The sequence below is a fragment of the Melozone crissalis genome, unplaced genomic scaffold (assembly GCF_028551555.1).
Source record: "Melozone crissalis strain CALT ecotype California unplaced genomic scaffold, PUWL_Pcris_2 ptg000018l_1, whole genome shotgun sequence".
Lineage (NCBI taxonomy): Eukaryota > Metazoa > Chordata > Aves > Passeriformes > Passerellidae > Melozone > Melozone crissalis.
In genome coordinates, this window is record NW_026535796.1 from 12,547,067 (window position 1) to 12,573,217 (window position 26,151).

Consider the following 26,151-nt stretch of genomic DNA (forward strand, 5'->3'; position numbering starts at 1 on the left):
ATGGCCAGCAGCAAGATGCAGCTTGGAAATGATGTAGAGGTCATATCCTCCTGCTATGACTGATGCTTCTGGCTGAAATCCATTGCAGGGCTATGATGAATAAATTATTCCGCTGTTGCAGCACACACAGCACAGCCTTTTTTAACCAGCAAAACTGTGCTGCCTGAACTGTGTAGATTCTTACAAGGCCCCAGCCATTTCCTGACCTTCCCAAGCAAAGTCAGGCTGGTGTTTAAACTTGGGTTCAAATCAGCAGTGGAGACAGATGTGAGCCTCCCTGTGCTGAACCCTGAATAACACAGTTTAGCACTTCTTTGCAGGTTTGACATACCTTAACTCTGCAAAACAATGTCATCCTTTCATGGACTCCTTTATTTTTGTACCCTTTCCCTTGTGGAAATTCAGCCAGAAAAAAGCACCACCGCATCATTCTAACCCCACCCATATGAGGAATTGTGCTGAGTGTCACTCTTTGCTGATCTTGAAATTAAATCAGATTGTTACAAAATGTGTCTAGAACAGAGATGAAGACAGATCTAAGGCAATGATGAGCACAGGGAGCCCCAGGGCATTACTTTAATTAAGATAATCCTATTTGTTGCTCATCCTGAAACAGGTTATGTCAGAAATTACTTCAGTTCCTAGCCAGGCCATTCTAGTCAAGGAACTGTAAAAGGTCCCACTATTTTTTTTGTTCAGCCTTATTTCCAATAATCTGTGACAGTCACAAGACCCAGACTGCCATCAGCAGCATGCAAGGATGCCCACAGGCTGCAGGTGGGGGAACAAAAAGCCAAACCTGCTGCTCTCTGGCGGTGGCTCATGCCAAGGGTCTGAAAAAGCTGCTTGCTTGCCCACTGACAGGTGGCTGCTTCGGGGTCAATGCTCTGGATGGATACACAACTTCACTCCTCCTGCTGACATTTCACAACACAGGAGATGAGACAACAACCTAAGCCTCGATCAGATACTAAAATGATGTAAAACACAAAGGCTTGCTTGCTAAGTCCCTCTTCATCAAGCACTAGATATGATCAGATGTCTGCCAGCTCCAGCACATGAACAGGGACTGAAAAGGTTGGCCCTTAAGTCCAGGAAGTCTCAGTCTGGAAAATAAGATGGGTTTCTACATCATTCAAGCAGAGTCAAAGTCAGGGCAACTTCCCTGTGAAACTGCTTGCAGTTCCTGCAACAAGATGTTTTTTCCCCTCTAATAATGCACAGCATATCCAAATTAACATCAAAGGGAAGGTTCTTGTTTTCAATAAGAGGATTTTTTCAAAGATGACACCTTAGTCATTGTTAAAATAACACAGAGTGGCTGTCTTGTGACATTTGAGTTTTATCATGTCAGCCAAGTGGTGAAAACAAACTTAAGGAAACATGCAATGCAGATGTGGCAGCCTGAGTGCTGAGAGAAGGAACAAAACCAACCCACTCTGCTTTAGAAAAATCAAATCAAGGGCTTGTCACATTTACTTTAGTTACAACAAAAGACATAGCCTCTGACATGACTGTGATCCCAGCATAAGGTCTTTAAAATGCCACAGTTGAACGGCATCCAGCTGTGGCAGCAGGAATATCTGAGTAGCTTCTATGTTCCTGACACAAGAGCATGGGGTTTCACATCTAGGTGTAGGATACAACCTGATTTTACATTTTTTTATTAAAAGAAGGCACACTTCTTTTGTGCTTCTCAGTGTCTTTGCATTTAATGGTGTGTGGCTGCTACAGACCTTACAGCCTGCACTTGCCTTGGTGCCAGGCAACGGGTGTTAGGCTGGACAGGACTGAAACCAAAGCTCCTTTCTACTCCCCAGGGTCACCAGACCGTTCCTTCCCCGCTTGGGGCCAAGCACTGCTTCTCTCTTTGCTGGGAGAGGGGATGGCCACTTCCGGTGTCCCAGCACGGGACAATGCCACCTCTGTGTCCAAGAGTCATCGACCATTTACAGGCTGTTATTCATAACATCCTTATTCTACTACAAGAGCTTTCTCATTTTCTGACCCAAAGACCCTCAAAACCCACTTGTCAGTCTGACCCTTTGCCAGCCAGCAGGTCTGAGAGACACCAGCTACAGTGTGCTTAACACCCCAATAATTATCAAGGGAAATCCAAAACAGACAGTGATCAGAGACTGCACCCCATCTCTCATGCTGGATCCTGCCTGTCCTCACCATCTGACCCAGGAATGCCAAGGTGTGCTAAAACCACTCATCATCACCCACCCCAAACACCCTCCAGGACCTGAAGGAATTCCCTGTACCCTGCTGGAATTTGGTGGTTTACCCACAAGGTCACTAACCAATTAGTGCTAACTTCTAATTAGAAAGAACCAAGTCACAGGAGAGCCTCTGATTTTGCCCGTGGAGCAGCACTGATTAACAAAGCAATTAGAACCACCCTGAAGTGAACAGAAGGATTATAAAACCCCAAGCCCACCTCCAACCCATCCTTGCTGTCATTAAGATGATTTTGTTTCTGGTTTTGTTTTTTGTTTTTTTTGAAGAGTGAGACTAGAGCTGGTCTTTGGCAGGCTGAACAGGACATGACTCCTGACAGCTGAGCAAGGAGGTTATGCTCCGCTCAATGTTGTCCCTACAGCTATGCAAATATTCTTCAGGTATTTCTTTCCACTTAGCCTTTTTAACCAAGCTCAAATTTCTCCTAAGGACTCCCAACAGGAGCTAGAAGCAGTCCAGCCAAACACCCCACTCCTGCTAAACACGAAGGCTTCAGAGGCCACGGCAACAAGGCAATGCCAGGCTTCATCCCTCTCCTGTGCAGAGTGCTGCAAGCAGAGCAGGTCAGACACAACACTCCTCTCCTCACCCAGCAAGGGTCTTGTCATTAGGTTCAAAGGGTTTTTTGTTTCAAGAGGTTTGTAAGAGGAACATAAAACAGATACTATTTATTAAAAACAATTCAGTTTTGAAGTGGTGTTTGGTGCAGAGTTCATTTTAACACCAAAGCAAGACATAATGTTGGCGTCTCCCTCCTTGATTTCCACAGACAGGTGTACACAATATGAAACCTAAGTGGCTTCTCACAGGCACAGCTAGGAGCAAAATACAAAATCTAAGCATTGTTCTAGACAAATAATTCTTCCCCCAGGGAGAAGTACAAGGAACATCAACTGGGCTATATCAGTCACATCTCCCACATCATTTCCAGGAGGTGGAAACACAGAGGCAACTGCTGGTGTGCACTGCCCTCTGCTCTCACCGGGCAGGGAGCCAGCTGGGCACACGAGCATCCTTGCTGTGCTCCTGCTTGCACAGGTGCAAGTGCAAAAATGGCATCAGCATTTAGGAAAACCTTTTTAAAGCCATGTAAGTCAGAACAGGACTTTTACCTCAACTGGTAACCCAGAAATTTCTAGGAAAGCTTTAAAATATTAAAGATAACAAGTAGAATCAGGCAATACTCCAGAGATCTCTGGTTTTTCTGTCAACTTTTTGAAAGCCTGACTCATCATAAGGATCCATCACACCCACCCTTCCAGACATACACTCTTTTCCTCCTTACCTTGTCACTATTTCTGTATTTGCCCCACTTCTTCAGCATCTTAAGCCACTTGTCCACACGTTCTATTTCCTGCTGTTTTTGCTGGCACAAGGGAGAAGAAAAGACAAATTTAAGGAAAAAAATCCCCAGGAGATGCCTCTTGAAAACACAAAACTTCATCCTCTTAGGTTTAAACTTCTATGCAAAGACCTCACATCAGGGATGGGAATAATCTACAGGTGCGTGCAGAAACTGGTAATTTCAGCACCTGGTAATTAAAAGCAGCATTGGTGAAAATGACAAGACACAGAGGCTTAACATAGAGAAAGCATTCCCAGGAGTATTTCCTGACAATATAAATCTTTGCAGGTCCAGCTAGACTGAAATCCTATCACTGTATCAGATCAGAAGAAATGTGATTCAGTCCCACTTAGCAGGGTTCTACCAGAGGACATGCTCACCTCTCAGGGGAGATGAGGATGGAAGTGATGGTTACCTACAACTTCCACCATCTTCCCTTGCACATGCAGTCCCCTTTACGAGCCACAGCTCCTGAGCACTGTGCCAAAGCAGAGGCAAAATCCCAATACTGCTTTAAAAGGTGCTTTTTCAGTGCCATGTGGAGGAGGAAAATTGTCTGACCAAGCAAAATAAAAGCTCCAACAGCTGGGCATCGTGCAGGGTCCCCACCTCTGGGCGAGCAGCAGTGACCAGTGGGTGCTGGCTGCCTGCTTTGCTCTTACTTGCTCACTTGTTTCCTCAAAAAACATTCCCTCCCCAGCTGGTGTGAAAAGGATGCCACATCCATGAAGACAGAGCTGGCAGCTCTCACCTTCTCCTCCAAGGCGGTGCGGGTTGGCAGCTCCTGCTCGCTGGAAAAGCAAGGGGTCACTGGTTACTCCATGGGCAAGCAAGGGTGTGGGGGCACACAGGCTGCTGCAGCTCATGGACCACCTCAGACACTTGAGGGGGTATGTCCTGGGGACTTTGTGCCCTTCCTACAGCTGTCCCCAGTATGAAAGAGGCAGGGGAAGCATCATCCAAAATCCCACCACCCAACAGGAGCTCTAGGGGGTAATCGAGCATTGGACATAACTAGAAATCCTGGGCACATATCTCCTCTTCAATACACACATGATCAGCAATTTAAAGGGTGGGGAAGCAGAATTTCTAGACAGCAATTGCTTAAAACCTCCCTCCTACACACAGAACACCTACTATTGTAACTTCTGTTAAGCATCAGAATAAAAATAGTTATTTTTAAGCATTTTTCCCAGGCACAGGGTATGTAATTCATGTGTGCCTTAGTTACAATGGAGATTTCTAAAGGAAAGGTTTCCTAAGGGAACCAAAGATGATCAGCTATCTTTTCTGGTCTCTTCCTATTCCTCCCTGAATCATCAGGTGCAAACACAAGGGTCTCTATCTCTGTGGCACACACAGAGGCACAGGAACACCAGCCTGCACCTTCTAACGCCAGGTTTGTGGGAGGAAGCCATTTCTGAGCCTTGTCTTGCAGCAGATGCAAAGCATCAGTGTCTGCACATGCACAGTTGAGGAAGGAGGCCCATTTAGTCTTTCCTCCTGCATTTGGGATTGATCAAGCCAAGCCACAGAGCAGCTTATGGGAGAGATGCTGGGCCAGTCATGCTCAGTGCAGAAGGATGGTCCCCACACACACAGAGGTCAGAGAGGAAGGGAGAGGGCAGGAGCACTTACTGCAGGAATCCAAACCGGTCTGTAACTTTGTAGAGAGTGAAATCGGCATCTTCCCATTGGTCAATCTGAGCTCCTTCCTGTCTGCCCTGAAAGCAGAAAGGACACCTGTGAGCTGTCCCAGCACCAGGAATGCCCCAGTGCCTGCATCCTGCCCCCAAAGCCTGTATGCTACATCCCTCTCTCCTGAATGATAAAAGGCACAGAACCAGGAGAGCAAAACCTGCACTAAAGAGCCAAATTCAAGGCAGAGAAAAATGCCAAGTTCAGCCTATCCAGCATTCCATGTGTGCCTCTGCTAGAGGCTGGGAAAAGCTGTACATCAGAAAAAACAGTGTTGTTGGGCATAAGCCATCCTAGTGTTAAGGGAGCATTGAAGCACCTTTCAGTATCTATGCTGAGCACACATGGGACCCTCAGTAAACTCCAGGGATGTAGTGAGAGGGGATGTATAGGAAGGGAGAGCTGGCATGAAGCCTAATGGCATGAGGGTTACTGGGATGATGCCTGCAGGGAGGCAAAAGTTCTTATTTGATGCATTCCTAATAGATTAAACAGCTTCAGCCCCAGCCAGCATGCTGGGGAGGGGCACGAGGTGGTACCTTCTCATACTTGGCGACGATTTCTGCTTTTTCCTGGGCTATTAAAGACTCTATATCCTTCTTCATATCAGAAGCTGTAAGGGAAAAAAAAAGCAGGAGGGAGGGGAAAGGAGATAAGTAAATGTGTACACAGCATGTGAAATATTTTAGGAAAGTGCTAATACAAAAAACGTTTGCTGACAATTTTAGCTTCCAGCCATATCCCACAGCTAAAATTAGGCTGAGGTTGCACAGTGCTGCACAGAGTTTGTGGAGCTTGCCTGCACACAGCAGGACTGCCAGCTCCCTGCTCCCTGCACTGGGACAGCCCAGCCCGAGCAAGGGGGGCTTGCCTTTGTTCCCAGGCACACACATGGCAGTGTGGAAGACGTGGCTTTTAAATGGAGACACGCAAGGCAGCCACAGAGCGCTGGCCCAGCACAGCACAGGCGCCAGCCGGGCGCTGCTTGGCACAGCACCCACGTGCACGACAGCAAACCACTGCCTCTGGGTGGGAAGCCAGGAGATGCCCTGTAGGGGCATCCAGAGGCAGATTTAACTTCAAAGAAGAAATTGAAAAAAGTTTTTGCCTACTGAAGTGTGCGTGGGACAATTGGCCTCTAGATGATTACCTTCTGTATACAACTCCAAAAGAAAACAACTCCGCAGCAAGATGTCCCCACCTATGCTGGAAGGACCAGTCTTGGTCTAAGCAAGACCCAGTCCAGGTCCCAGGGGTCTGTGCCCACTGCTCTGCTCCATCCCATTCACATACCTATGAGCAAGGGAAGCTCCCACATCAAACACAACTTGAGAGTTGTCCTGTGCAAGCCCAAAGAAGCACCCTCCCTGTCAAGCCATAACTAGTTCCTCATTCACCAAAGGTGGAACTGACACACCAAGGAGAAAATGTAGGCATACAAAACCCCCAGGGGAAGGGGGTTATATAATCAGGGCTCTTTCATGACCTGCTATCAGACAGCAGCACAGGCATGGCACCACTTCACACTCATCCATTCAGACACTGGAAAAATACAAATTCTTCAAATTCATACCAGGATTGGGTGTATCTTTCCCTCTTACTGACTCCACAATCAAAACAGCGCAAGGACAGAAATATTCAAGTGTATTTCGTTCTTTTATTTTTCCAAGCTGCAGCTCCTATTTCAAATGTGAACTTTGATCAGTACATTTTCATCACAGCTTAATTTTCCAATGTAGCAAGGTCTGAGTAACTGTCTCACCATGTCACCTAATACTTCTGCATCTCCTGCTTCTCACATCTCCTGTGAAACTTATAAGCAATTTCACTCCCCCAGTTCTGACTTTGTTGTTGTTGTTGTTGTTTCAACAAATTCCAATGATGTCTTTTACATGCTGCTAAAAATACAAATATTCTGCAGGATACAAGGGAAAAATAAACTGTATGTCAGATTAAATGGGCAATTTTTCAAAACACTTACAAAGTGAAAACTATTCTGAACATCTCTGACCACACTCTAAGAGAATAAAAAAGGAAAAGCAGCTTGGTACCACGGGAGGATTTACACAGCAAGAATATTTTGGCATTCACCTCTGCAAAAGCCTCTCTGCAGCCAGAAACACCAGACTTTTGCAAAGGAGCCAGTTTTTAATCTCATTCCTGGAATATGCATATTTGTTTTCTCTTTCTATAAAACTGCAAAAGACCAAATTTAGGAAAAAACTTGAAAGCAAAGCAAATGCTTGATGGCAGTGGGAAGGCTGGAGATGGCAAGAGGCTTCAGCAGCCTTGGGGTGTGACCACAGTGCTGCTGCTTGGAGAGCACAGAGACGGCGCTGCGCTCAACGAGGGGGTTGGCAAAGTGCTCTGGAGAGGGAACAGAATATGGCTTAGCTCTGTACCAGCAGATATTGAATAGGGTATGTTTATTATTTAATTCTGCATGTGCTCAAACTCCAGAGTAGCTCTGACATCATGATGTTATACAGCCTTTGCTTGAGGGAAATGACACCTTGTGTACATGGAAATTACTGAGATTTATTTTCTGAAGGATTTGATGAAACACATAATTTTTTTACTTGATGTAAACAGGCCTCCTATAAATAGGAACAGGCTGTACTATACCTGCCATGCTTCTTCATATACCTACATATGACTGCATACTTCTTTTTTTAATATATCACTCAAATTACTTTCTCAACCCTGCCACCCAATTTTCTCCTGAGAGTACTGTATTTTCTTAGCAAAGAGGTTTTTTTTTTCCATGACAAACACACAAGATGAAGCTGCTATGAACAGGAATAGTACAAAAATGTGAACTATGCAACAATGGTATTAGATAGTTAACTAGGATATAAGCAACAGAAAGCCATGAACCATGCACATTTAAATTCAACCCCAAAACAAAGTTATGAACTAGCTCCTTTTAAAAAGAATGATGTGAAAACATCCACAATCTGTCATCTCACACTAACACTTGCAGCTTCCAGTCTACGATTTAAGGAAGTAAAAATTATTACCAACTACAGTAAGCCTAAAAATGTTTAATGAAAATGCACATTACTGCCAACCCACATTAAACATTAGCTATCAACAAACCTGAAATAAAATAACCAATTTTTGAATGAAAGCAACTTTCCTTGAATTAATTCACCAGCTGGAATCTCAAATATTGGCAGCAAGAAGAAAGTATCTGCATCAAAAATCTAAGACTTCATGCTAAAATTGTTCTCCATAAATCAGATTTACTGTTCTACCTTTCCCACAAGTCCCCTATTTTTCCAGTCAGATCTGCCAAGCTCCCATTGCCCCACATGGGATTGCACCCGCCAGGACCAGCCTGGCTGGGAGAGGGGAACCTCTGTCCAGCAGCCACCAGCCCAGCTCTGCAGCCCTGCTCACTGCCCAGGAGAGCTGAGCATTTCCCATGGCCCAGCAGCAGTGCTCCCTGTGACACAGCCCACGACACACACACGTCCCCTGTCATCCCCAGCCACAGCACCGTGTCTCACGCTTATCAATTCATCAGCAATCACCCTGCCACTGCTTGACAGATGGGCTTTTGAAATGAAAATATCAGCAAAATCTCTTCTTAGGAAACACAGCATAGCAACATGTTCTCAGTCTCAGCCTGGATTTGACGATATTCTGGAACCTAGATTTTAAATCTTTTGTACAGTAGAACAGTATCTACTCAAGCCATTTGAGATTAAGCTACATGTTTGTAGTTGGTTTCTGTTTGGTGGAAGGTCATTGAAAAAGCAGAAATGGGTTTAGGTGAGTATGTGCTCTCATTCTGACTATCTACACTTAACTTTATATAGAGACTGCTGCTAGGAGAACAAAAAAAGGCAAGTTTTGACACCCTGTACTTCACTACCACTCTGGCCTCTATCAGAGTGAAACTGCTGCTGTGGAATAAGGTAAAAAAGGTTACTCACTACACTGCTGAAACACAACAAGTCACCGTTCCTGTTTCATGTTCTATTTTAAAAGCACGTTTAAACACAGCATTTTATGTCTTTAGCCATCTATGGTACCAGCCTGCAATTTTTGCTTTAGGGGAACAGTTTTAAAGGAAAAGCATATACATCTATGCAAGGGAAAATGCTTATACATCTGCTAAGAGGCAAAAGCCTCACAAGGTACACCTGTAGTCTGCACCACCTCCCAGCAAAGCACTTTGAAAGCTACAACTCACTTGTAAACTTCTACTAGTTGTAACAGTGACTCACACACTGGCACGCCCTGGAACAAACCTGGCCATGCAGGGAAAGCAACTAAAGCAAGCTGTGAGAAGTTGAGTAAGCCCCATCAGGGCTTTCTGAGTGCATGAAACAGGCACCTTGACACACTTCAAACCACACAGGCAAAGGGCTTGAAGCAACCTGCCCATCCTGGCTGCCTGGTGGAACGTGGGGGGACAGCCAGCAGCTGCAGGCCAAGAGAAGCTGTCATCAGAGGCTCTTTTCCCACATGCCCAAAGCCTTTCAGAAGCAAAGCCACAGCATTACACCACTGCACACACCTACCACGCACAGCCAAAGTGATCATGGCTTTGGGACCGCTCCACCACAGCCTGAGGAAACCTCAAAGCCCCCCAGGGCACCCAAGAGGGGCTGTGGGCTCTTACAGGTGGGCACAGGCATGCCTGGCTGTGTGCCCATCAGGTGACAAGCCAAGGAGGAAGAGATGGCCACGTGCTGCTGACTGCAGGCAGAGCTCTTGCTTTGTGAGAACCAGCCCCAGGCAGAAGTCAAACTGCTCCTGAGGCCATGGTGCAAGACAGACAAGCATCCCCATCTCCAGTGTTGCAGCTGCTGCAGCATTTTTTTACTAGACCTGTAAATTTCTACTCCAAGACAGACAACACATTCAGTGCACTTGCATCAAGGGCTTCTGCTGATCCCCCTTTGCAGATTCTCTCTCATTAACAAACCCAGACTGCAAACATCCTGGCCAGCACCAGCTTCAAAACACTTCACTGGACTGTGCATCTCTGACCTTAGCTCAATTCCGGCACACAATTACATCCCTGCTAGCAGAAAGGAAATCAAGACCTGCACTCACAAAGTGAATTACAGCTTCAGGAATGAAATTACTATCCAGCAGGATGAACCAAGATACAGGAGATCCTGTTTGCATATTTATTTCCTTGACTACGACCCAGGAGAACACAAGCAAGCTTTTTTGTTTGTTTGTTTTAAGAGCATAAGGAGCACTAAGCCAGCTGAATTGCAGGAAGGTTTGTTTTAACTGTCTTGGGGTCTTTGAAAATGACTGCCCATAGATCACTTTAGATGAATCACAGATGTGCTACAGAAAGTTCAAATGATCTCCTGTCCTAGTAAACTTGCACTGTATCTGAAACTGCACTGGATGCTGGGCTGGATAAAACCAGAGTCACCTCCCTCAGCAGAGGTAGTGGGAACACCAAGAGAGAAGCTCCACTGCAACTCACTTTGGTGCCACCAGCAATTACCCCAACAAACCAGAGCATCCAGCACCACTGTAGATGAGATCCTGCTGATTTACTAGCACGTGTAACCACCGTACATGACAGCCCTCAGTGAGATTCTCATTTGCTCCAGAGCTAGTTTATAAGATTGGAAAAGACAGGATGAAAACATAACCCAGCTCCAAGCAATGTGCCCTTACCTGAGCCTTGTATCAGGTGCCAAGATTCATCAGTTCAGCTGGAGTTGTCCACTCCCCTGAAGGCATCTACGTGGCAGGAGGCAGTGGTCTCTGCTGCAGGGTGGTGAGGACCCCCAGTTGCCACAGCCCACGGGTCAGAAGCCCTTTGGCTCACCCCCACGGCCCCAGCTTCACGTGGCTGATCTCCACCCTCGTCCGCTGCCACGTGAGAGCTCACCACAGGTGGCTGGGAGAAGAGGCAAGGCAGGAGGCAATGCACACTCTCTCGTCCCCCAGGTTCACTGCAAAGGAAATAAGAAATTGATCAGTTTTCCAGTTCTGGGACACCAAAGGCACCATCCTTTACCAACACAGGGGTCTTTGAACACAGAGGAAAGGATGGTTCCTTTGGAGCTGGTGGGGAAGGAATAGGCTGCAACTACAGGGCATACAATGGCAGAAAGTAGACTGCACTTGTATGCATTGCAAAAAAACCCTGCTGTGGTTTTTCTTGCCATTTTCCACCCAGGTTAGGTCCCAGGGTTTCCTGTGACGGTCTTAGAGCCCAGCACACCTTTATACCAGCAGGCATGTGGCACTGGTAGCTCAGCAGGCAGAGGATGCCCCCCATCCAAGCCAAAGGCACAGTATTACATTCTACTCCAGCTAATCTAAGGTTATGTTGCCCCCAAGAAGGGCTGCAATGGAGGGTTCAGGCCATTCCTTCCTTGGGTCAGGTTAAGACCAAGACACATGACTGACTTGCATGGTAGAAGAGCTGGCACCAGCTGTGCCACGATACATCCAAACAGCTACACAGTCCAAAGGACAGCAGAGCCCAACACAGAGCTATCACTTACAAAAATCAACTTTTTAGTTCTCACCTTCAGAAACTCAGAGAAGCAACACGGTAATTCCACAAGTGTGAAATCAAGACAGCATCCCAATGCATGACACACTGCTTGAAATCAGCAAGCACTGGGCAGAGGAAGCACAGCTCACTTCTGCCATGAGCTGCCACTTTAATAACACCACCTCTCTTCCAATCCCCCTCACAAACACCAGCAAATGGACTTTTCCACACAACCCTGAGCTGTCCTGTGCTGATTTTCCCTGTTGTCACCTCTCCAGCACTCAGACACAATGACTTGGAGGCCCTAAAGTGCAGAAGGCCTCACACCCTTTCAGAGGTGGCCACCATTATAACCAAGCAATCCATTACACAGATTATACTTTATATGTTATCACCTAGTATATTATAATGTGTCTTACACACATTCAAGGCAGATTACACATATTTGCCTTTGTTCTCCCAGTTTGCACCAAGCTTTTACAGCACAATTGCAAGCTGTGGTGACAAGACTTTGCTGCTAGACTACAGCAATATCAAAAAACCCAAATAAATTAGCCAAGTCTTCTAGTTATAGAAATAACTAAAAAGCCATGTAAGCCTGCAACTATATGCTACCCACCCCCTCAACATGAGCAGCACTAGCAATAAATAAAACCTCTCTTAACCCTCTCCCCACCATCCCTCTCCCTTTGCTCCCAGTACTTACACCCCGCTCTCATTCTCACACACGTTTTGGTGCTGTGCCTTGGCGCTCTTCTCCCCAAGGATGGAGCTGGGAGGAGATAAACAGGAGGGCTGATAAAGAGCTTTGGTCTCCTCCCTGCTTATGCTCAGTGAGCCCAGCCTTGGTGCTTCTGCACAGCTCAGCTGTTGCAAAGTCAGAAGATGCAGCTTTAGACTAAACCCTCTGAACAGAGCAGTGAGTCTATAAGCAATTCTTTGTCAGCTTCTATTTTTAGACCTCATAGGGAATAAAGGAGCACCCAAGTATTTTTTAAACTCTTTTTAATGTAAGCTCATCTTCTAGAGACAACAATAGCCAAAAAAATAAAATCCAGACAAAGGACTGCACAAAATTCAAAGATGTATGAGTTATTTTTAAAAGCATCATTATTTAAATGATTTTTCATTTGAAAAAAATAAGCAGACTGAAGAATGCAAAGGTCCACATGCTTCTTTTGGGAATTGATGAATTGAAGATTAATTTTCTCTCTGCATTCCCTCCTTTTTTTTATTCCAGTGTCTATAAAAAGGGAAAAAAAGAAAAAGCCAGAGGGGGAAAAATAAATCTCTTTTTCGGGTGATGCACTGACCTGGAAGGGAACTATATCAACACAGAGCTTAGTAACGGGCTTCTTCTGTTTGCTTAAGACTGGAAAAGCAGTTTGCATTTCTTTAACCATAAACTAAAGGAAGCTACAATGATGGTCATTCTCCATTTGGACATGCATTCCTCTTAAAACACTGTATTTTATTCTTTATGGTACATGTAGCAACACTACAGGACACGCTACTCTTCCCTTGTCATTCTTGCCTTCAGCTATACTTGGCAATTTTGGGTAAGCTAAAGGCTCCTTTTGCTATTTCAAACTTTCCCTGGTTCTGGCATGGCAGGGCACAGTCAGCTAGAGGCCACCTACCCCCAACATGTGCCCGAAGCAGCAGGGTGAGGACACGTGTCCTGGCTGGTACCCAGGATGTCACCCTGGGCACTGTGCAGTTAGTGATGCTCCCCAGCCAAAACCAAAGGAACAAGGATGCAAACATAAGGTACCATGCTGCCAGCACCCTGTGCTCTCTTTGGCACAGACATGCAGCATCTTTTTTTAAACACATACAAGGAAATAACAAATGTACCCTTATATAAAGTTGCTGGTACAGCAACCAATGAAATAAAAAAGTAGGAAGTTAAAACTCCACTAACAAGATGCAGCTTGTCTGTGAAAAACTTGTCCAAAATAATTATTGAGGCAAATTACTTGTATGCTGCAGATACATAAGGTGAGTTGAAGTGAGACCTAGGCTGACACTGTGTGTCTTACACTGCTTCCCAGAGCCTCTGGCTTCACCTCTTTTTCAGGAGAGAGGATTCTTCAGCCATTAGCCTGACCCCAACTAATGCCCAGCCCCTAGGAGCCACCCTCACTCCTTCAATCCCTTTAATGAGTTTAATCAGCTCACACTGCCTCCAAATACAGAGCCCTAGCAGGAAATTTTTTGTCTTTGGCAGCCTCTGCAGAGGACACTCCCTGACCATTTTACTGGCAGTATCCTGGACTTACATTACCTTCAAACAGCATCTCCAGATGCTAATGCACGAGCTTTTGTTAACTTGTTTTCTTCTATCAAAGCCCCATGCAAGCAAATCCAGTAACAGAAAACTTGAGGGAAACAAGAAGTACTTGATCCAACACCGGAAAGTACTGAGAAAACGTCTCCCAAAGCTTTTTTTAGCAGCCCTGGAACTATATGCAGGACAGCATTAGAATACATTATTTTTTAAGTTCCATGAAAGGAATCTTTTTAATCACAACATAACTCTTCTGTTTCTTTCTGCTTGTTGTGCTTGTTGTTAACTCCTAAAATCACCCCAGCCTAAGAAATACAGGATTTTTTTTTTGTGCATGTGTGTGCAAACACAACATTTTATTAAAAATCATAGAATCATAAAATGGTGTGGGTTGGAAGGGACCCTGGAGATTGTTTAATTCCCAATCCCCATGCTAAGGACAGGGTGCCATTCACTAGACCAGGTTGCTTAGGGCCCCATCTGGCCTGGCCTTGAATGCTTCCAGGGATAGGGCATCCACAAACTTTCTGGGCAACCTGTTCCAGTGCCTCACCATCCCCTGAGTAAGGAATTTCTTCCTAACATTTAATCTCTCTTCTTTTAGCTGGAAATCATTCACCCTTGTCCTATCCATATGTGCCTGTGTAAAAAGTCACTCTCCCTCTTTTTTTCTAAGCCCTCTTTCAGTATTAGAAGGTCCCCTAAGGTGTCCCTGAAACCTTCTCTTTTCTGGGCTCTCTACCTGTTCTCACAGGAAAGGTACTCCAGACCTCTGATCATCTCTGTGCCCTTCTCTGTACCTACTCTAACAGGTCCATGACTTTTTCATGCTGACAACTCCAGAGCTGGACACAGAACTCCAAGGCAGAGTAAAGAAGGAGAACCCCCTCCCTCATCCTGCTCTGGATGCAGCCCAGGATGCTTTGGCTTTCTGGTCTATGAGCATACACTGCTGGCTCATGAAGAGCCAGCTCCAAGACAGAACCCTGAGGGACACCACTTGTCACTGGCCACAACTCTCTGACTACCTCCAGCCAGCCAATTTCTTTTCTACCCAGCAGTCCACCCCTCAAATCGCTATCACTCCACTTTAGAGAAGAGGGTGTCATATGAGATCAAGTCCAAGGCCTTACAGATCTGTGGGTAGATGACACCAGTTGGATTTCTTCCCTTGCTGAGTGCTGCAGTCACTCCACCAGAGAATGCCACCACGTTGGTCAGGCACAATGTGCCCACAGTGAAGCTGTGCTGGCTGTGAGATCACCTCCTCGTTTTTGCACGTGCCTTAGCACTGCCTCCATGAGGATCTGCTCCATGATCTTCCCAGCCACAGAGGTGAGGCCCACTGATCTGTAACCAGGGTCCCCCTTTCTACCCTTCTTAAAAACAGATGTGATGCTTCCCTTTGTTCCAGTCATCAATCAGTGATTTCATCTGACCACTGTGAATTTTCAAACATGATGGAAAATGACTTGCCAACCACATCACCCAGTTCCCTCAGAACCCTGGAATGCATCCCATCAGGCCCCATAGACTTGTGCTTATTCAGCTTCACCAGATGGCCTTGAATGTGGCTCTTTGCTTACATTGGGAGGGACTTCACTCCCCCAGCTCCCACCTGAGAGACATGGAAAGCCTGACTACCAATGAAGAATGAAGCAAAGAAATTGCTAAGTACATAAGCCTGATCCAGATCTGTTATTATCAGTTACCCCTCCTCATAGTGGTTGCCTCCCTTTGAGGGCATTGTCCACACAAGAAGTCCTCCCCTCTTCTCTAAGTGGAAAACATGTTTATAGAATCCAACCATAGGTAAAGAGGTAAAGCAGAGGTAATACTTTAGCTTATGAAACAACAATGGCCATGTAGGATACCCTGTTAAAAGCAGCTTTTCAGATTAGGAGTTAATATGAAAATAACTCAAGGATTCTTGTGATTTTGAACAGTGTTGAAATCAACATCTGTCCCATTTGGTCAGGGCTTCAAAACCCATCTCACAATTTGCTGTGTATTTGGGTGTTAGCATTTTACTGTGGTTGATATAAAACTAAACCTGCCACAGACAGACACTGCTTTCCAGACAGGAAAAATTAAATAGTACCAACATTTTGGAGCAAGCCATATTATTTCACTAGCAGTTTCTGTATTTAAGTTATAAGTACAATGAAATAATGCCCAGGGTGGAATAACACCAGGTGGGTTGGTGCTGGATGCCTGCCACCTGGAGCCCAGGATCCAAGGGGATGTACAACTGAGGGAGCCAGGTGACATGGACAGACATCAAACCAGATGGCACCTTTCCATTTCTAGGTTTTCAGAGGCATTCAGCACCTTTGACCAAACATGCTTGAGGAAGCAACACAAAGAATTTCAGAAAGGCCCGAGCTCAGAACCACAGCGGATCTATTACCAACATTTCCTTTTTTGCACATCCTCAGCACTTCTGCTGTGAATAATGGCGAGCAATGGAAGTGGGATAAAAGCAAGTCAGAGGGGATCAGAGCAGGCTCAAGTCCATTGACAGAAATACTTGAGAAAAGTTTTTCCAGTGAAAGCCAGAGCTTGCATGAAGGGAGTAACAGTCTGAATGGAAGAACTAAAAAACTCACAAAACCTTTCCTTGGATGAGATAAAAAGCAGAGAGGAAAGTTTAAAAAAGCAGAGAGAGAAGTTTATGAAGAAGTACATGAGAGCTTGTGGCCATGATATAAAGACAAGCATTTGGTGTGATGGAGGCCCATGCAAGGCTGTCCAGAAAAGCAGCAGCAGATGCTATTTTCTCCAGGAAACAAACAAACAAACACAACTCAAGTATCACCTGCAATTCAAGATGCAGCTCTACTTAGCTGAAAACATTTTTTCTTCTCAGCCGAAGGAAAAAAAAAAAGTTACTTTGACCTTGAAAGGTGCATTTACCTTAAAATGCTTTAACATTTACCCCACAAAGCAACAACTACACATTTCACTTTAAACAGTTCACTTATACACACAAAAATTCAGTTGCCTGCTACAAAAGGCATTTGCAAGCAGGATGATGATTTCCTCAGCTTGGGAAATGAATCTTCCTGTTCCAAGATCAAAACCTGGGAGACCACAATGCATCCTACTAAAGGGCAGCTGGACTCTGCACTGTGCAAGAAAGCTTGGAAAAGGGAAATTGCAAATAAATAAGCATCTAAGGGCAGTGAAGTGCCCTTTGATAAGAAAGAAACTTTTTTTCCCTAATGTAAAAAATGGGTCCAACACAAAGTATAAAATGCCTACTTGGGTTAGAACATGCCTGCAGGCCTTCAGATAAGACTTCAAATCTAAAATTGCATGGGAGCTTCTGCCTTTTTATTAAACAAAGTATCAAGTTCTTCAGCAGGAAGGATCTTTCCAGAGAACAGAGATCAGAGCTGGTTCACACTTTATCATCACTGCCAGTTGAGTACAGGGGCCTCCCTTTAATTTAAAGCGCAGTTGCTTCAATCTTGACCTGGCTGAATACAAATGAAGGACTCCATCTGCCTGTTTCCCGCTTCACATGAAAGCTTGGACCTAGATTTTCATCTTGGCCACAGACCTTCCTTTAGCATCTGCTTCACACAGATGCACTGCTGCAGCAAAACAAAAGTCATGCCTTTCCCACTCACTCTAAGCAGCCCTTCCTCAAGGCTATCTCCCCTGCTAAAGAAATCTGTGCACTAAATCTCTTTTCCAGCAGTAAAGCCTGTGCTGTGTTATAGCTACTACATGTTTCTCCCACTTCCTTCCATTGACAGCAAACAAAAGCTTGTTGCTCACTGTTATCAGAAAATATTTGCTTTCCCAGATTGTTTCTGCCTCCCCTTGTTTCAGAAGGGTTTTAGTAGAGTAACAGCTCACTCCCAACAAAAAGCAGCAGGGGGTGATTTGAGACAGAGGCCCTTAGGAGCCCACCCAGTAAATCCAGCCCAGACTGGGCACAGCCTGATGCTGCCCTTCCCAGCTCCATCCAGCACCTCCTCCATCCCCTTACAGGTCCTGTGGAGAAGATGATGTTCCAGCAGCATGGCTTGAAGGAGATGGAACCCCTTTTGCACTACTTCAGGTGGCTGCCCCTGTTCTCCAGCTACAAACCATCCCCAGAAGACACTGTGTCCACCCCGAGTATCCGCTGTAATCTAAATACGCTCCTTTGAGAACCTGCTCTTCTCACCACACACTGCACTTCCTTCCTGCCAGATCCCTTATCACCGTGTTTCATCCCCACACGACACAGATGAAGCTTCCACTCTTGCTGGTGCTGCTCCTGTAACCAAAGGAAACATTCTCACACCAGGCACTAAGCCTGTGGCACTTCTGCTAATGAGTTATGATGAATTAAACCCAGGTGTGACATGAAAACAGGGCACCAAGATTACAGTTCCCAAAAAAGCACTACTCAGTCACTCTTTATATTTAATTTATCTTTTTTTAGGCAACCAGAGTATCAAATGTCAGGTCCTAAACCCAAGAAGGGCACCAAAAGTCCAAGTATTATTCAGGATATGAAATCCTCAACTCTGGCCACCCAAGCTGACACATTGCAGACTCATGACTGAAACCTGCCCGTGACTGCCAATGCCAAGCCCAAACAGCTTTCATCCACAGGCAGGGCTCCCTGCACTGAAAGGATTACCCAGACAACCACTTTGTGTCCCAAATTTGATGTAAGGGAAAACGCACAACCAGCACCTACAGGAGCTCAGCACCAGCCCTGCACCATCTCCTTATGTAAGCTCCCAGGAGGCCTTAACTCTGGCCTTCATTTTGGCATAGGACTATGCTGAAGATAGATTTCAAAAATATCAGCTTCAAAATAAGTAAGTAATTTCTCGGTCCAAGAACATGGGGGCAGGGAGAGTGGTGCAGAAAGGAACCACTTTGGCATGCTTCTGATGCTGAATGATCCATAACCTCTTTGAAGCAAGCCCTGCCCAGCCCCAGAGAGTGTGGGACCTGCAGGCATCCCACACCACACCACACAGCCCACTCTCCCCAGCCAGTGGCCCAGGATGTGGGCTCGGTATTTTGGGGAGCAGCAACCTTTTTCTTTTTCCTGACCCAAGGCTGGGCATGTGGTCCTAACACCTCCAGTAGACTAGGTTGTCATTTCTGACTGTGCCTCTGGTCATTAAAAAGGCACCACAGCATAAAAGGACTTGCTAGAAAGCAAAACAGCCTCAGCTCATTTAATTTATTAGCAATTAGCAGAAACCACTGATCACTGATCTGGGTTCTGAAAAAAAATATTATATAAACAAGTAAACAACCACTTAAACAGCTTCCCCGTCCCTTCAGCCAGACACCTCTCCAGCCCCACCATCAGGTTCTTCCTGGAGAAGTTTCCTGATGCCCTCTGAGATGGAGCAGCACACCACAGATGCAGCATAGCCAGACCACTCTTGCCTGCCCTTCCTTCAGCTTGCTTTTACATGTGTTTATTATTTACCATCAGCTTTAATGCTTTCTTCCCACAATTCCACCAGAGTCAAGCCTGGGGAAACACATAACTGCTGTTCCCTTTGGAGAGCCAGACCATTTCCATGGGTAGCTACTGAGACACAGACAATGCCAGCAACCCAACCTGAAAATGCTTCTCTCCTATCTTTCATATCACCTCTCTTTGAGAAACTTTTTTCACAGCACCTTTGATGTTCACAAAAAACCAGGATCAGCTCACTGGTCCCTCAAGATCTGTGCTTCCTTTTCAGTCTGTCAGCAAGAGGTGAGGAGAAGCCCAGCAGCTGCTGGATGATGAAGAACTTTAGGTTTCACATGGGAATTTACTGGCTCTCTTATCTCAAAAGCAACATTTGCAGGTAAATCCCAAGAGACTCCAGACAGTCAGCCACACCCCAAAACCCCAAACCATAAAGACTTGAAATTTAAGCTGCCATCTCTTACACCTGCCCTTCCATGGGATTCCTGCACTATAGCATCTCTATCTGCACATCATTCCTCTATCCAAGATTTCCTCTTTCAGCTATTTAAACCTTGATCCTGTTTTCAACTGCTTTTATGAAGAGGCAGTGTCAATCAGACAGCTGCTACAGCCAGAGGGAAAGCTGAATCCCAAGCCATCTCTCTGACCTGGGAAAGGTCCTTCACAAGGTACACCCAACTCTAACACTGCACCCCTCCTAGGCACCAATATCCATCAGAACACAGATTTCCATAGTTCTCCTCCCAATGGGCTGCTGCTCCCTTTTCTTCTCCCCCATCTTTGTCTGAAAAAGCTTCTAAAAAAACTCTAAGGAAAGTGTTAAAGAAATGTACTATTAGAAGAAGGTTACAAAACAACAACTTGAGAATAGCCACAGCTAAAAATACCCAATCTCCACACACTATCTTTAGAGAAAACATTATCAGATGTCACTTCCCAGTGGTAAAAACATATTTGTTTTTTAATTAAGGTTGTATTTTGGACACTGGATTTTTTCGTTTGTTTTTTTTTTTTTTTTGCCAGAGACCACAACAGGAGACCCCAGGAAAGCATCCCCAAAGATCCCACTTTTCTGTGCTACCAGATTGAAACACTCTCAGAAACTGGCACCTGCAAATTTGTATTTTCTTTTAATATCACCTAACTTTGGAAAATAATTTTCTAAAGAGAACAAAGTATTTTGGCCACTCATACAATGTTGCAGAGTATTTGTGCAATATGGATTATTTTGAGATTTTATTACTTCAGAGTATCAAGAAGGTCAATATGGGAAGAATAAGTGGAGCAGCAGTGCAGAGCAGGTATCAGCACAGAGCTGGAAACTGCTGCTCATCTAACCCAAATTCTAGACAGGACTGGAAAAATCTGCATTATGGATACACTGAATTAGTAAGTCTACTGCTCAAAGTCTCCCAGATCTAAAGAGCAATAGCCATGATGTATGTCAGCCTTAGGGCTTACTTCAACAGTAAGATGAGCAGAATCAAGGAAGTCAGTTAAACTCTCTCAGCACAGACTTTCCATTGATTAAATAAGCTCTGGTTTATTGATCACATAAAAAATCACACAGGAGTTACTGCAGGCCAGTAAGAAAGCACCTGTGATAACATTTGAACAAACTGAGCACATACAAGGGGAAGCTTAGCACACCATAGCACACTTTCTTCTCCAAAGACGTAAATGAAACCCAGGAATAACTTTTCCAGAAGGTCCACAAACCTTGCCCAGATCACACTCACTACTTTTTAACCCTTAACAAATATACACCTTTCCACCACTCAGAAATACTCAAACCAATACTTTTAAAAGAAATCACTCACAAATTAATTTTGACAGTGTATTACTTTGGTGGCCAACTTCTGCTCTGCTGCCCCCCACTCAATGCCTCTTTTCCTCCACCATAAAACAAGCAGTAGATCTTATATGTGCCCATTCCCACTGCTTTCTGCCTGTCCATGCAGGCTTTTTTAACTTCACTTCACCTGCTTCCCTGGTAAAGTTACTTGAAACTGGCCTGATGCAAAATTTGGTAGCATCAAAGAGATTGAGTGTGCAAGCCTCCTGCTTCCCTGAGAAGTCAAGGTGAATACCCACCAAAGAGCACTGCAAAGGACTAACCTGGAAGTGATGAGTAGGAAGACAGACCACCACAGCTATATTCTACTGCTAAAACATTTGCTAAATATGCATCAGTGTGCTGGGGGGGCCTCCCTGCCGTGTCCCCAAAGAAGGAGGAAGATTGGGCTTATTTTGAGGGACAGGCACTGAACACAACGACAGGACTGTACTGGGAAAGGGGCAGGGCTCAGATTCACAGCCACCACCTCCCTCTGTCTGCTCAGCCTGGAGGAACTTGGAAGACCATGCCCTCATGATGTCATTAGTGGGTTGGTGTCTAAATAAAGGAAGCTTTTTATAGAATTTCTCACTGACAAACTTATTCCGGTAAACCCCGATGGCCAAGACGTCAAGCAGAAGGGAAGGAAAAGGGAAAACAATACCCATAGCCTTGTGGGGGCCTGGACAGGTGGGTGGTGTCTCAGGAAAGAAACCCAAACAACCTAAACAAGTTTACTCCCTAATACCTGCTTGTTGGATAAAGAGCACAGGGAAGAGGAGGGCACAATGTAAGGGAGATGTGCTTTTACACCTCCTGTCACAAGGACACACAGCCTGCTTTGGCATCAGGGTGGGGGGTTAAAGGATGAAGATGAGGAGAGAGGATAGTGAGAGAAAAAAAACTTTGCTTAAAGAGAGTAAATAAAACGTACTTCCATGTCAGAGGGGTTTTCCAGCTTCGTATTAATCACGTGGCAATTACTGTGCTTCCTAAAAGCAAACTGGGGGTATCTGCATATTCAGATATTCAGAAGATTCTTGGCTGCAAATGCCTTAAGCTCAAATCATCAGCAAATACCATTTGCTGGAAGTTCAAAAAAAAAAAAAAAAAAAAAAAAAGAAAGAAAAGAAAAGAAAACCGCACGGAAAAAAAAAGAAGTCTAACAAAAGGAAAGCAAAGTGTTCACGTATGCCTGCACGTCATCTTCTTCTTCGTAATTCTTCACCACTTCCAGAGCGGTACGGAGCAGCTCCCCTTACTCCCCCTGCTCTGGCGTGCCTCTTCAGCCGGGCATCCACACGGAGAGCAGTTGCAATAGCCCGGTGACTCATGCTGCAGTAATGTGGGTGGGAACTGCTCCCATGCCCAGCTCCTAAGGACACAACCTTTTATGGTATTTTTAGCGTGGAAGCTGTTGTGGTTTGTAGCACTTTGCCTTTTGTCTTTCAAGAAAAGAGCTCACAGTTCCCCCCGGGGCTTCAAGGGTGCAGCGGTGGAAGCCAGGCAGGTGATGAGCAAGCCAAGCCTGGAACTTCCAGAGCCAGCCCCGGTAGGGATGCTCAGGATGTCACACCACGGCCAGTCCGCAGGCGCCCCGGCCAGGCAGCGGCTCCTTGGGTGGCTGCACCAGCCAGCAATCTCCGAAGAGCGGGGCGTGTGTGCCATCTGTTCTGTGGGCACTTTGCCCACTGCAGCCCAACTTGGTGGGGAGTTGTCCCCCGAGTCCTGACCACCCTGGGGCAATACACTAACAAACTCATCCTGGCAAGCCATCAGACATTTAGTTTGTACCCTTGATGGGCTGCTGGCATACAAAAAGCTGGCAGGTCCCATCTGTCTTCCCTCAATTAACTTAAGACTCCATCTCTCCAGAAAGTAGAAAATAAGCTCTGTTGGGTTTCTGCTCCATACAAATGAGGTGAAATGGGGCAAGAGGTTACTAGGAGAAAGCAGACAGGGATGTTACACTGAAACCAGGTTAAAAGCATCAGGGAGAAGTGCAATGGCAGAAAAGCCACTCTCTGGACCCCAAGTTTGAGGACCACAGCACATGGGACTCAAACTTGCCAAAGTAAAAAAGCAGGCTCAGCTGTGCTCTTTAAAAGCTGAGGGTCACACATGGGATTAAAAGAGTATCCCAACATTGCCCCATAGGGCTTGAAACAGGACTCTGGCTGCAGATTGCTTTACAGGACAGCCCTCTGCTTCCCCTTGCACCTGAAGCATTATGTGCTGTAGAAGAGAAAGGCATGAAAGTTTTTGCATCCCCAATCACAACTCTGAACAGCTATTGATTTTAGTCCTTTCAAAGTTATTAAATTCAAGAGGATATTAAATTATAATCCGCACATGCCTAAGAAGTCTAGGAGAAAAGCTAGCAGGATAAACAAGCAGTAACCAATCCTCCTGACACAAAGCTACTGAGATTAAAGCTATTATTTTATTTCTTCTGGAACTCCAGTGAGCTCACAAGGAGTGAGCTTACCAGTCAGGCCAGATCAATGACAGACAACCCACACAGGCAAATTTCACCTAGTGGGAAGCACCAGTGAAGAGCTGCTCTGGAGTGACTTCTCAAGCATGAGAGACACAGTGAAGGGGAAGTCTGAGGGACATTTGTGTGGGCAAGCACTGCACAGCCCACAACATACCTTGGAGGTGAGCCAACAGCAACAGAGAAAAATCCTCCAGCCCTAATGCAAGTTTAAAGGTCTCTCAGTGCATTGATCTGGGCACAGCAAACCCCAGCATTTGCCAAACAAGATGCCCCACACTAGGGGGACACCAGGGCTCCCTAGACAGACCAAGATGGAATCTTTTGCTCCTCAAGGAGATGAAATACATTTCCAAATTTAGGATGTCTTCCTGCTCTTAGATAACAGATCAAGATTACAGAATTAAAGTTAAAAAAAATAGTCACGTGAAAGGCTCCATCCTGTTCAAAGGAATACAATGCTTTTCCTGTGATCTTGCCCTAAATACCACAACATCACACTTGATTACTATCCCATCTTGCTCCTAGGTCCTACATAGCCAGTTTGGCTATATGAGAGCAAAATGAGCTCTGCCTTGCCTCATTTCTCATTAAATTGCTAACTACACATGGCAGTAGCTGTGTAAGAGGCAGGCCAAGTCACTTAATTTTCATTACCCTTTACTTGTACCCGCACTATGAAGCTGGAGTGAAAAATAAAAAAAATAAAAAAACCAACAGGAAGGAAAAAAGGAACTGAACAGAATAATCAGCCTATACCTCCTACTGACAGAAAAGGAACATATCCAAGCCTGAACTGAGGTTTACATATCCCACACTAGACAGACCTCTCTGTACTAAGCCTTTAGTTATCAAAACCTACCATCTGCACTCCTGAGAAAGCCAGGAAAAGGAGGAAATGCCAGTTTGCCCCTACATGCTCAATTCTGCAGTTGCTGCAGGCAACCTGGTGCTGCTGTGACCTTGGTGTGCTGGCAGACCCCAGGGACCCCACCCTGTGAGACCACCTGCCAGCCCCCACCTCCAACTGTGCACTACACCTGCATTTAACATATTTTTTGTACCTTGGCACACAAACAAAAAAGTTTTTCCAGCCAGCAGGTTCTCTGTAAACCTAAAAGCATTGGATGCTGATTCTTACAGAGCAACAACTTCCTTCATGCAGCAGCCAAGTGGTGCCAGCACAGCCTGGACACGGATGCACTGGTGCTTGGATGCATCCAGGCTTTGCAGCTGATGGTATCTCCAAAGGAACAAGTCCAGACAGTCTCTAAGCGCTTGCAGGCCTCTCCTGCTCCTGCAGGTGTCCCAGTGACCACCCTGCCACACACCTCCAGAGCTGGAATGCAGCCCCCCCCTTGGAGCAGACCAGACTGTGGCTGGCTGGGACAGCTGGAGGAAGGGATGGATGCATTTCTCCTGCTCTCCATGGGGAAAGGGCTCCCTTTAACAGCAGGCTGCAGAGGATGTGAGGCAGATGTGCCTCTCCAGACTTAAAGCATCGCTTAGTGGGAGACTGCAACTCTAGCTCCACTGAAATGAATGTGAATGCTGCTAATGAATTGACAATGCAACTCAAATTTCCACTGCTCTTCACACAAGGCCCATCTGAACTAACTTGTAGCGTTTGCTGAAAAAACTGAGCTTTACCAAGCTTCAGTTCCTTATGAGTTTTCCATGCTCATCTTCTCACTTCCCCCTCTCAAATTTGCAGATGGTTTAAGCACTGCAGCTTCTGCTCTGGACTCTTCTGAAAGCAGTTTGCATCATCAGGGTTGAGTTTAATGCAATGACTACAGAAACCCATGCAGGAGAAAAAAAATAATTCAAGAAATTATATCCTTCACAGGATCTACAAATGACACATTCCTCTCAGCAGTACCTTAACAGTTTAAAGAACAGTAGGAGACTCCCAGGAGGAGATGCAGGTATTGCCATCACAGCCAGGTAAAAAGAAGGAGCCAATGAATCATGACACAGGTAGCATTTAAAACAGACCAGCTGCTGTTTTACAGGAAGGAGGGGGAGGTGAAACCCAACCAGAAGAAGCATCTCACTGTGTGCAGACTTCACAACCTATTACCTTCACCAGTCCTTTGCAGGGCCACAGCCTTCAGCTAAGGATCTGCTTAGCTGGAACTAGACAGCAAATTATATAGTAACAGGAGGCTTTAAATCCTTGCAGGAAAACGCAATAAAAATAAATAAAAATCAACTGGGCAGGTTCTGTCTGACAGCTCATTTTTTTCCCCATCCAGTACATTGCCATGTGGAGAGATGTGGCATTAATCAACCCATTTT

General features: G+C 45.4%; 2 protein-coding genes across 3 annotated transcripts in view; both read right to left on the minus strand.

Moving 5' to 3' along the window:
* The window catches only part of RASSF7 (Ras association domain family member 7), a 233,852-nt gene that overhangs the window by 200,768 nt on the left and 6,933 nt on the right, over positions 1-26,151 (minus strand). The gene's annotated exons all lie outside the window — the stretch shown is intronic.
* Positions 1-26,151, minus strand: part of LOC128936832 (uncharacterized) — a 73,650-nt gene that overhangs the window by 17,281 nt on the left and 30,218 nt on the right. For both annotated transcript variants that reach the window (XM_054276067.1, XM_054276068.1), the window contains exons 3-7: positions 10,946-11,226; positions 5,827-5,900; positions 5,228-5,313; positions 4,341-4,380; positions 3,530-3,610 (exon numbers count right to left, since the gene is read on the minus strand). In XM_054276067.1, the coding sequence (XP_054132042.1) occupies positions 3,530-3,610; positions 4,341-4,380; positions 5,228-5,313; positions 5,827-5,892 (273 nt within the window). In that variant the 5' untranslated portion in view covers positions 5,893-5,900; positions 10,946-11,226. The remainder of the gene's footprint in view (positions 1-3,529; positions 3,611-4,340; positions 4,381-5,227; positions 5,314-5,826; positions 5,901-10,945; positions 11,227-26,151) is intronic.